We start from the raw sequence: 12,664 nt of genomic DNA, 5'->3' as shown, positions 1-12,664 counted from the left end.
TAAAAGGTAATATCACTGTGAAGACTGGTATGTAGAATGACTTTCTGGCTGCTTACGTTTTTTAGGAACCTCAATGTCTAAAGTTAACAGTTGGACCTCCCAATTTCTTATGAATCAATACCCAATATTTTCTGTTATGTCAAGTAGGATCCTGTCATTTGATCTAAAAACTGAATTGCCCAGATCTTGGTACTGGGTATCACTGAAAGACAGTTCATCCAACAAGTATCTGCCAGAACTGTTCCAGTTTTCTGTAGATGGCTGTTTTAAAGATGACACTTTTAAATCTTCTATGTCTGTAAAGTTCTCTTCACATATTGTTTATTTGCATTCACATTTTTTCATCAAATAACTACAAAGAAAACCTGTTAAATTAAACAAATCATAATGACATTGGTCAGAACAGGTAAATTAATAAAACCTTAATTAAATATCAACCTTGGTGATGGAGCTGAAACCTTACTGCAATTAGCAGTAAAAAAAAGGGAGAAAATGAAAGTTTTAGTAGTTAACCAACAAAATCTATGGCAGGAAGCAGGATGGATCTTGCAGTAGGATGAAAAAAGTAAGTGAAAGTTCTATGCTGAATAGCAGTAACTGTCAACAGCAAAAAAAACTGTTATGACCCTGTAAGACCTTCATTTTGTCTCTGATCCTTGGCAGCGGGGGGCTGGGGTGAGGTGTGACATTCTTGGAGGAGTAGATAGGGAGAAAATGAAAGATTAAAACTGGATCACCAATCCTTTTGAGTGATTCTCTAATGACAAACAACACACATACATAGAACAAAACCTGCAGCAATGAACAGGAGGTTGTCACACTTATGGTATGAGGCATAGCTGAAAAGGCCTATCATTCATGCAATGAAAAAGAGATGGGTTTATGACACATTAAACAATCCTGCTTGAACATATGTAGTCAGTTTGAGCTCTAAGAGCCAAACACGAGAGACCAAAGCAACCCATTCAAAATAAGTTTTAAAGCTTATTTTGGGCATATTTAAATAATGTCTCAGGATTTGTTCACAAAAGCTCTGACTGCAATACTTACCTTTTTGGCACTGGCCATCATAGAACTTAATTTCAGCCTCCAGAGGTCCTCAGTCTTCTAGGTGGAATGATGTCCATCGTCATTTCCACTTCTTGAAAATGCAGAGCATCAAAGGCCTGCCCCCTGAGAACACATCTTTATCGCGCCCTGAAGTCACAATAGATGATCAATGAGATACAGACAATTTGACTTTAAGCAAATCAATCTGCAAAATGTGCTGACTTAAAACTGAGCTAATCAAAGGCTGTAGTCGCAGAGTTTAAATTCATGCAATTTACATATACCTTCATGTGATTTAAAATTATTTTATTTTCTGTATCTCATTGATCATCTACTATGACTGCAGGACAAGATGAAGATGTATCCTTAGGGGGCAGGCCTTTGATGCTCTGCATTGGCATCTTTATGACCATCTTCCCAGTACAGTACTACAGAGCATGTTGCTGAGGTTGTCATGGTTAGCTTAGGAGAAAGCAACCTGAAGTTAGGATTCAGAAGCCCATCTTGTGTCCCCAATAGACGGATCCTTTTTAATTCCTGTCCAGGGAAGGGTGTCAAGTACAAAAGTTTATGTAGGGAAATCTTCCAATCGGGAACACTTACAGCACTTGAAATCTGTTGCAGATTTTTCATGCCGTATAGCAATTTGAAAAAAAAAAAAATCTTTGGTTGGCTTTAAGCTTTCTAGCGTAGTCCTTGTATTATAATCTGCCTTATGATTACTTACTGTGACCTATGGCATCTACTCTTTTTTTTATTGAATATAGTCTTTTCTCAAATGGCTTTTCATGCAATCTGAATAAATACATTTTATTTCATACACATGCATTGATAAGCAGAATGTTGTTTGGAACTTTGGTCTTATTTCCTGTGGCTATCTAGTCATATAAAACAACTTTCTATATTGGTCTGTTTACAATTACTCACTATATATCCTAAAAGGTCTGATTTAACCCAGCAGCAATCCCTTGTGATTGGCATATTAGTTTAAACACTTGCTTATGCTAATCTACTTTTACTGGATTTAGCCTTCTCAGTGTCCTGGAAATATAAATAAATTACTGTACAGCATGCACATTTTCATACATATTAAAAGTCCCTGACATATGGCATAGTTAAAGAAGATTATTTGCATATGCTAATGACAAATACTGCCTTTAAGGTCCATTTAAAGGGTAATGAGAATTATGAGTGGCTGTCACTTTCAGTAATATAACATGTTTTCTTCACAATCAGGATACTCCATTTTATTGCAAAAATTATTTTAGATGAATGTCTTCAATGTAAATACTGGGCCTGTAACCTACAATTCAGTAGATTTGTGATAATAGTTGTAGATGCCACTCTTCTCTAGGATTTTCTACAAGATGTTGGAATTTGTTAATGATAAAAAAAACATTTGTAAGCTCAGGAACTAATATTGGGCAAGAAGACCTAGATCCTTTTTCATCCCAAACAGATTTCAGTATGGTGATGTCAAGGAACTGGGTACCCCACTTAGGTTCCATCACACCTAATTGGTCAAACCATAGTAAGCTGGTTATGTGCACAGGGTCATGTTGGGACAGAAAAGTGTTTTACCTGAATTGTTGTTTATAAAAGCACGATACAGTGCCATTCATTGTAAATTCCTAAACTCAATTATTTTTTGGAGTGACCCTATAGTGCATTGTAAAGTTTTACCTTTGCTTTAACTGCTGACTTTCTTTTTAATTCTCAAGCACAATTCTCCATACCATGTGGATATTGATTAAAGTTGCAACAGAGGATATGAATGCACCACTAAGCCCATTTCTAGCTTTTAGAACTCACAGTAAAACTGAAAAATAATTCACAGAGTTATAGTAAAGTTAACAGATTCATACTAGTGCTGCTAAATTGGGTGTGGATATCTAAGCTTTAATAAACTTTCATTATATATTGATTCAGCTACAAATTAGAGGCCCTACAAATATAAATGCAACCATCTCTCTTTTCAATATTTCTGGTGAAATAAAGTAATCAATGTTGTAGTGACATTTGACAGCTTCTGCTTGACCCTTGGTATTACAGGGTCAGTGCAGACATAGGGAACTGTTGTATCAAATACCTACTCGCACATGATCACATGAAGCACCATGCACTGTGAAGTTCTGGGGTAAAGAGGGTCTGGGACCAGGTTCCAATGTAAAGGAAATCATTTCCTGGACAGCTTGCATGGGAATAAATGTACCTATGGAAGATTTCCCCTCTATTCTTGTTCCAGTGGTGCTCAATATTTTTATTTTTCGTTCACATTCAGTCCAAGTGACATTGATGATAAGGACAATCAGAGAGAATAAAGCTTCTTAATGGGGACAGGGGTTCAAAACTCTCCTCAACACCCCTCATCCATTTCTAACAAAAACATTTTGCTTTTAGGTATACTTTATTGCTGTGAAGACTGCATGGAGGTCTGGGACATATTGTTGTTTTAATGGCAGGAATACAGGGCATCATAGGACTAGATGAGTGATTGCTGAATTTTGGGAGTGTAACTGACATAATAATAATTGTAAGTAATAATAAATTGCTACACATAAAGAACAAGTTGGTTCCTATAGAGAGGTTCACAAATCTGTAATGATTACACAATGCTCTGTATGTGTGCAAAACATGCTGCATTCTACACTGTATAGAAAGCAATTTGTTCCATGTGTATATAATCCCATCATTACCTCTAGCAGCTACCTGTTCACGATTTTATTAGGGTGATCTCCTAGTGCTGTTATACATTTTCACAGAATGTTTTTATTAAGTTAACTCAGAACTACGCAGTAGTAGTGAGCTTTTATTGAGCTCCATGCTTTGTCTTAAATCACAATTTCTCATTATAACTGGCTCCCATGTTGTCCAAATAAGAAAAAAGGACACTGTATTATTCTGCAACAATAATTCATTACAACAGTTTCTTGGAAATGACCAGGCTGTGTATAAAAAAGCAATTCCAACCCTTACAACCATTTGCAATTGTTTCAGTCAAACATCTGCACACATCTAATGCTTTCGCCTGCTGCAGCAAGACAGTTTATTTCTTACTGCCTTAGGCTATGAGAACATCTCGTGAGCTGAACAGGACAAGGACATGTGTCTGTAAGTGTTAAGAGCTGCGCTGTTCATGTTGAGGAATATGTTAAATGTCAAGCAGAGGATGCATTTGCATTCTCTTCTAAGTTTCATCATAATTTTTGAAGCTTTTAAACACAGTTGCAAAATGAGTACGCAGCAAAATGTATATGGCAAGATCAGTACTTTTAAAGAGTGGGGGCTAGTATTTAGACGAACATTGGACCAAACTGGCAAGTGATGACAATTCTGAGCATTATTTGTGACTGAAAGGCCACTTCTGGTCTTTTCAACTAGTTAAGAAATCTGCCATGTATGTGTTGTTAACCCTTAGGAACAACTTAAATGGTATCGTGTTGGGATATACTGCATTAAAACTGAAATCCAATCCTACTAGTTTATAAGAAGCCTTATGTTATGATTTTTGTGATTGTTTCCAGTGATAGGGAAACAAACAAGATCTGTATGCACAGCACAGTTCGGTTCTATGGAGAGGGGAGAATGAGCAAGAGGCCCCCTGCTGTGTCCTCCGTCATAGAAAATGGCAGCGATTACCCCTGGTTGGTTGTTTAGTGATCTCCCTGGTGTATTGCTAAATAATATCTGGGGACTACTGTATGCACTAGATCTTCACCCAAGACAATTACTACTGTTCATCAGGTATATTGTGTGTGTACATAACTTAGGGCAAATAGATAAAGTAGTAAGCCATGGGCAAGTATTTCTTTGGTGCCCGATCTAGGCTGAGCTATGATCATTTTCACTTTATTACTAATTTAGACAATAATCCTAGACAATCACCATTCAATTATTTTTTGATTTGCCCAAATGCATACCCAATTAATACCCAAAATCTGTCTGTTATACACTATATATATATATACACGCTTGTGTCAGACCATTGTATGAGTTAGGATCTATCAGTAACACTTTTGCATGCTGTTACAGCAATTCTATAATGTATGAAACATATCAGGACTGTACTGAGAAGACTAAAATACCTACGGCTCTAATTATTAGTTACCAAACCACTAATAATTGTCTCTGAACCCTGCTTGTCCTGTATTATATAAAGCTATTTTAACAACAAATCAGTAAAATGTATTCCATTTTATAAGCAGCTATATCGTGATTGTAGAAACCAATTAATTAGGATCTTGATGAATCATTTATTATGTTATAGTCAAAGGCCAAACAACCACTTGAAAAGGAAAAATAATACATTTATTTTGAATTGTGTGAAGAACTTAATAACTTATTAGCTTAATGTGAAATTGTGTTTTCAGATTTGTTCTGAAAGCTGCCCCCCCTTCAATGACTGCCAGGTGCTCATACCCAACTTCCCTTTGCTTGCTTGCTGCTCCTTAAAGACTCTGACTGTCTTTATATAACAGCTCTGGGTGCCTTGGTGGCCAATCACCAGGCATTAGTGCTGTCACATGAGAGGAAGGGAGGCGAGTTACATGCTTTACCACAGTACAGCAAATTTGCAAAGTTACAGTGACAAAAAAGAGGGAAGCAGAAAGAGTTAACAAAGGGTCGGCATGTGCCATAAGTGGGGCCAACATTAAAGCCAACCTACTGTTTTGAAATTAGGATTTCACCAGAATGACTGTGAAATTATCCTATCCAGTGAGTATATTTTACAAATTTTTTTCCCCCAGATGTGTTTTTTAGAGGTATCATAAAGCTATTTTTAGAGGGGAGTTGTCTAAAGTAACAAGCATAACTTACCTTTAGGTACAAGGTCCACATATATATTTTAATATTTTTACAATACTCCACAATTACTTTTGTACTGCACTAGTGGGTAGGTGGATTTTAAATGGATGATAGATTTAAAAAAAATGCTGCAAAACCATGCATGAGATAACTCCGTGCAATGACACGAGGGGGCCCTCATTCCTGTCAATCGCTCTGGGAAATCTGATTTCACTTTATCTATTCTCATTTATTCTGATACAGCAGTGCTTTTTAAGTGTTGTTAACCAAGATCATTCAGTTAAGAACTCCTGGATCAAACATTCATAAATAGTTTCTCCTTAAAGTTTAGCATGCTTGTTGTTCTAGATAACCCCTGAACTACCTATGCCTAGGAAGTAATTTGTAAAAGCGCAGACACATAGCCGACTTGGCTCTTGGCAAAATATGTTAATCTGACTGTGTTGACCTGCTTATACAAGTTGTTTCTTTCTCTTTGTCTCAGCCTGCTTTTACAGCTTGCAGTGTGGAGCTTGTCAGGTAATGTAAAAAGACCATCCATGTGTCTGCTTCTACAGTTGAGTGGAAGTGATAACAACTGGTGTTATGTCCAATAAGCAAAAAGTATCTAAAGATTTCCGATAACTTAAAATAGGGCTCAGATAAATATAACACACACTTGAAGTGGTAGGTTGGAAACCTAGTTAAATTGTTTCCTTTAGAGATAGATTTAGGGATAGAATTGAAACATCTTTGAGGTTTAGTGTTGTCAATGACTCTCAAACCGTAAGTGAGTGGTAAGTATGCAAATCACACCATTGGCAATGCTCACTGGACAGGAGAAGATGAGAAACCTCCTTGTCAAAACCCCTGTGTAATTTTGAGATATTTCTTGCTCATTATTTGTCATGACAAGTTATGGTTAAGTTTCAGTAATTTAATTTATAGGCCACACAAAAAGGAGACACAGTTTGAGAACCATTGGCCAAGATGCCACACATTAAATTTGAAACAAAATCCATCTGCTGCTGTTTTTATTCAGAATGAGACAAGAGATTTCTGCATGTTATTCCTCGGTGATGTTTGAATCAAGGGTCAAGTGCTAAACCTTTAAAGTGGGCTTGACCTCAGAAAGTGAAGGTCTGCAAACTTATAGAAAACATCTACAAATCTTAACAATAATAAGTTACCTAACAACCTAGTTACCTAATATATCTTTGAACTTGCAGGAATAACTTGAGTGCCCTCCCTGACATGAGTCCATGGCCCTGATTCATTAAAGCTCTCCAAGGCTGGGGATAATACACTTTCACCAGTGAAGCTGGGTGATCCAACAAACCTGGGATGGATTCAAAGCATTTGCTAGCAAATAGCAAATGACATTGAAGAAATCCATTCCAGATTTGCTGGATCACCTAGCTTCACTGGTGAAAGTGTATTATCCCCAGCCTTGGAGAGCTTTAATGAATCAGGGACCATGTCTTAGCACTCTTGTTCTATAGGCTCATATCTAAAGTCTAATATCTGCAGTGTTAGATATTCCAAGGTACTGTTTTCTTTGACTGCTAGTCTAAGGATATTTTGAAGAATATTTAATGTCACTATTGTGATTCTCTCTGTTCTCCTTGTTGGAGAAGAAGCTGTACCCATAAAGCTGCAATGCAAAGATCTCCCTGCTGCTAACATGCTTTTTGAATTTTATCCCTCTGTACCTTTAATGACCCCTTATCAGGGAAGCAGGTCTTACATGACATATTGCGCCCTGCTGCTATCAAGATTCAAAAAACAGACAAAGGGCAGAACAGAGCATAGTTATTCGGTATTGGGAGAAAGATCAGCTGCAAGAAGCTTATGGGCAATACGGCTAAACAGTCTTTTTTTGGCACAAATCCCATAGTTCAGCTTCTCCAGCCATGGAAAGTTACATATGTTAACTAGTTCTATTTTATTTCAGAATAATACTCTGTTGAATGAAATGACACAAGCAGATGGATGAGTGTGAAGAGAAGATGGACAGTCCAATGAGGGGATACTTTTTGATTTCCATGTACTCCTAGGATCTACAGCCAAAGAGCAATATCAATGCACAATAAAGCAAAGCTCAGAAACATACCTCAGAGGTGACCCCTTTGGGGTGGCAATGCCATAGCCTTTGGAATCCAAGTTACCTCCCACCTTCATAGTATCACAGGGTTTTCTCTGTTCTATATACTCGTTCATCGTGGACTCCAAAAGATAGGCATATTTGCCTTTAGACTTTCTTACTCTGTTCATCCCTTCCTCAGTGGTCTTAACAAAAACTGAGGGTTCTGCTGATCGCATGTAAGTCCACATTTTTTCAAACACAGCAATTTTAGATCTCTAGGAAAACAAAAGAAGAAAGAAACAAACTTGGCAACCATTTAAGAACCATCGACAAGGTATATACATTTTGTGACAGTTGATGTTATCAAAAAAGCTTTTAGAGAGGTAAGTGGTGAACAGCTATTTGAAAAATTTAATGTGTCGTTAAAATGCTTTCATGGCATAATATCTGAAGAAGCGCTTCTGCAAACAGCTGCTTAAAGCAAAGTAAAAAAAAATTGAATTACAAATTAGGCAAAAAGTCTTTTGATATTTTGATAGCATGAGACAAGCCATGAAAATGGTTCTTTTGTGTCACACTTATGATGCCTAAATTGTATTCAAAGCTTGATATGTGTGGTTAAAGTGATGAGGAGGATGAGGAAATATAACAATTTTGTGATGAGTTGTGGAAATGCCAGAATAGTAAACACAAAAGATTGCTTTAAAATGGCAATTATTAGCTAATTCAACAACAGCTTTGAAGTAAAGAATATGTGTGAAATGTGTTTACCCTTAAAGAAAAAAGATGCCTGAAGGAAAGGTCCATGACGGATGTTAAGAATATACAGGTAAGAGAATTTGATTATTGATGGTTTCTCAGATTTATTCTCAAGGAAGGGTATTGGTTATACTTTGTATTACGTTTTAAATAGTCTGGGGAACATTTGTATTGTTTTTTCCTCTTTGCAGAGATTCCCTTTCACTTTCTGTTCTGGAGATACAACAGAAAATGAGTGGAAGTCTCCCCAAGTAAGGGGAAATCCTAGCTCTGGCAATCATTTGAACAATTTATCACAACTGTAAAAAGTTTTATAAAACACTTTCATTTGTAAAAATAGCCTGCACAGGAAACATAATATATTCTTTACTTCCTTACTGAGCTTTTCGGGCCAGCAAAAAGATGCTAACCCTGGATGATGCATGCACAAAGATGGCCCCATCTTTCTGGAGTTGTTGACTGATGAAGGCATTGTCAGAGGGAGTATTATGATCTTTGTGAGAAGTAATAAATACCTATAGGTGAATTTTACACATTACTTATAAAGATGTCTGCCCAGTGAAATACCATATTTACATGTTTTGCAATGGTGGCATTTGCTAGTTGTACTGACATGCAATGCAAGCTTCTGTAAAAAGCAATTACACAGTAATGATTTCATCAAACCTTAAAAAATTCTTTAGTAGATCCAGAATCTAGGGTTCCATATGCTATCTCAGTTTGTTTAGCCAAATCATCAGCGCTCTCGATGGGTGATACCATCCTCTCCACTGTCAAGAAGGCCGCTAAGTTTGCTGTATAAGATGAGATGATGATGAGTGTGAAGAACCACCAGACACCACCCACAATGCGTCCTGAGAGAGACCTGGAAGGAAATATCAGATTCGATTTAAGTAGATAGAAAATAAATACAACACCATGTTAATTCTACCAGCTCCTGAGTATACCAGGATTAAATCCATTTTAAACATATACAACCCAATAACATTTGCAAGTTCTTTGGGTCATGGTCCTCTTCTCCTTCTGTGTCACTGTCTATATCTCTCAGTCATTTGCTTGCTACCCCTATTTAATGTACAGCGCTGTGTAATATGTTGGCCCTATATAAATACTGTTTAATAATGATGATAACCCGAAACACTTGCCGTATATCTTTTATAGATTTCCCCATATATTATTCCTATATTATATGTTCAAGTATAGAAAATACCTGTTTATCCAGGCAGAAGATACACGGCTCAAATTTACAGTTCTGGGTTGACTTTCTTTTTTTAAATGGAAAGGAATGGTGCACAGCCTGCCCTGTTGTGTCATCATCTTACAACATAAGGAAGTGTTTTAACATAAGAAAAAACTGTGATTGCTGAATAGACTGTGTGAGACACGACTGTTTTTCTAAAAGGATCAACAAGTATTTTTGGTACAGGTACTTATAAAACAGATAAAAAAAACACTTTTCATAATAAGGGTTTACTATTAGTTTATTATTAGGGTTTTCATACACTTTAAAAGAAACCTGCCCAAAAACTAAATGTATAGATGTACAATACTAAAATCCTCCTTCTGCTCATGTGACAGTTAGTGGTACTTGGTGACCAGTTCATTGCTGTGAAATGGAGGTGGTGACAGAGCCCTCATATATAAAAAAAAAATTGTAAGCTCCAATGAAGAACTTAAACAGGGTTTACTTTCTTGGCTCCTAAAAGTTTAGTGAAACATTGACAAGGTACAAGTTGGCTTTATAGCAACTTTATAACCACGTATTTCCCACTTTGATAATAATAAATGTTACCAAAGGTCAGGCCACCTGAAAAGTCTTTACTACTGTTCAATTTTAAAACACCTTGGGGGCTATACAAATCCAGTCATACTGCATAATCTTCTGGTAAAGTGTTTCATCAAAAATGCATAAGCCTTTGTAGATATGGATGACATCTGCGTAATAGATGATAGGAGCACAGCTGCCTTGTCCAAACAGGAAAATGATGACATACTATTCAAAGATCTGGAAAGAGCCCAAAAATCTCAAGTTCAACAAGAATAAAATTTAGTACTTGTAGAAAAAAAAGTTATAATTTGTGGCATTCATAAATTTAGATGGTGTCATGTTCATTGCAGGGAAACAGCAGCAGTTCAAAACAAGCCTTTCCACAGGTCTAATGTCCTTTGTGTCCTCACTGATGATGTTACTTAAAATAGACCTAACGTAAAAAAGAGAAGAACTTTCATGTTATAGGGAACATCTAGAAGTATTAATTGTGCCCAATTGTTAAATGTGTGGTATGCATTCAATGATGACCTTGACTAGTTTTTCATGAAGAATAAACTATCAAGTCTTCAACCTGGTGGAGAATAAAAGTGGTCCTGCCACCACACATTACATTGGCATATGATGAATTGATCTTTAGCAGTGTTATGCAGCTGATGCCGAAGCAGGAAGAGGCTTGAAAGGTGAAAAACGTATTTCATAAGGTCATCATGACTGAAGGCCACGTAGTCTTCACTTTTTCTTAGTTTACAACAGGTGTGGTCCTCCTTCGACTGTCCATGTCACTGTGTAACCTTTGTCACACAAAATTACATTTTTCTGGCTCTGATGTAAATATAGCAGCATAGTAAGATATAAATGAGTAGAAGTTTAAATAATTTGACTTTCGAAAAACAAAAATGTGTCACGTTAGGAATCCTTGGTTTTCAGACTGGCAGTGGTGGATAAGGGTTCCTAGAGCACAAAGTTACCAAGAATAAATCATTCTAGCCATTTAGGGTCCTTCAACACTTCTTTGTTCCTATGCTTTGCTTTACTGAGTAACAGACCAAAATAGATATGTAGCATTTTGTGCTCCATTGCTAGCATCTTCATCCATTTCTCTTATAGGCTGGGAAACTTTGGCCATCTTGAATGGCCATGCTGGAATCACACAACTTTTACACATGCACATGGAAGTTCATTCATTTTATTCCTTTCCCGGCAGCCAGCTACGTCATGATTTTATAATAGGTTGCGCATGTGCAGCTCAGTGTACATTAAAGAAAAAATGTGATTAGGCAGGTAAGTTTGTTTTATATTAATACAATATGCAATAAAATAACTGTTTGCTAGCAAATTTATTTTAGTTCCATATAGGAGAGTTCTTTACCACAATGCATTTGATCATAAAGTGTGTTGAGGCTCTTACTCAGGCAACTTCAAGATCAACAGGTTGTAATTTTTAGTCTGGAGGGAAGGTCTAATTTGCCTTTCAACTCTAATTGTGCTGGGAAAACGGGCCACAGTGGGAAAAGATTGCCTAAGTTTACCTGGAACTAATCTCTGTCATTTCACTTGGTTAACACTCACAATTTGAGTAAAATGGTAATTTTTTTTATCTTTCCTAAAAGTACTTTGCAGCAAGCACTGCTTTCCCTCTTTTCCTTTTCTAATCCTAATTGCTATACCTATAGTTTTGCTCCCAACTTTGCCCCTAAATACCAGAAAATGGAGCCCGAGCTAGCCATACATTGTCTTTTTCAGAGGGCTGCACTGACATCATTCCTGATGTCAGCTGCAGTCCCCTGTACAAGATGGAGACAGGCATACCAATGCGCCAGTCTGTCATTATATCCATTAATCAGGATATCAAAACTGGGAATCTGGACCCCAGTTCTGAGCATTACCACAAGGGCAGATCCTCTGGTTTAAATCCAAGGAATGAAAGGATGGGTTGGGTACTGTAAGACTGTGCACTAGTTGATGATAGTTGTCTGCCAACCAGAAAATGAGGTGGTCTCTATCTGACTCTATCTGCAATTTATATGTACTTTGTGCAGGGAGATCAGAGTAAGCATTTCAGTATAGTAGAGAAGCCTGTACAATTGTGCAAGACTGAAGGCTGGAGTTCACTTTTAAAATACAGCTTTATATATATTCCCATCCTGGTCAATACCCATGTAACACTCCAACCTCTATTTTTTGCTTTGAGGTACACCCTTTTTCTTCCTAAT

At 36.9% G+C, this 12,664-nt stretch overlaps 1 protein-coding gene across 5 annotated transcripts in view; it reads right to left on the bottom strand.

Moving 5' to 3' along the window:
- GRIA1 (glutamate ionotropic receptor AMPA type subunit 1) overlaps positions 1-12,664 on the bottom strand; it is a 155,528-nt gene that overhangs the window by 14,965 nt on the left and 127,899 nt on the right. For all 5 annotated transcript variants that reach the window (XR_011919373.1, XM_072400458.1, XM_072400460.1 and 2 more), the window contains exons 12-13: positions 9,347-9,545; positions 7,949-8,196 (exon numbers count right to left, since the gene is read on the bottom strand). Coding sequence is in view for 4 of the 5 variants with exons in the window: in XM_072400458.1 (XP_072256559.1) it covers positions 7,949-8,196; positions 9,347-9,545 (447 nt within the window). In the remaining variant the exon portion in view is untranslated. The remainder of the gene's footprint in view (positions 1-7,948; positions 8,197-9,346; positions 9,546-12,664) is intronic.

Source organism: Pyxicephalus adspersus, chromosome 2, assembly GCF_032062135.1.
Source record: "Pyxicephalus adspersus chromosome 2, UCB_Pads_2.0, whole genome shotgun sequence".
NCBI classification, from domain to species: domain Eukaryota; kingdom Metazoa; phylum Chordata; class Amphibia; order Anura; family Pyxicephalidae; genus Pyxicephalus; species Pyxicephalus adspersus.
Note: the sequence above shows the minus strand (reverse complement) of the source record. Positions and strands in the feature narration are given on the sequence as shown.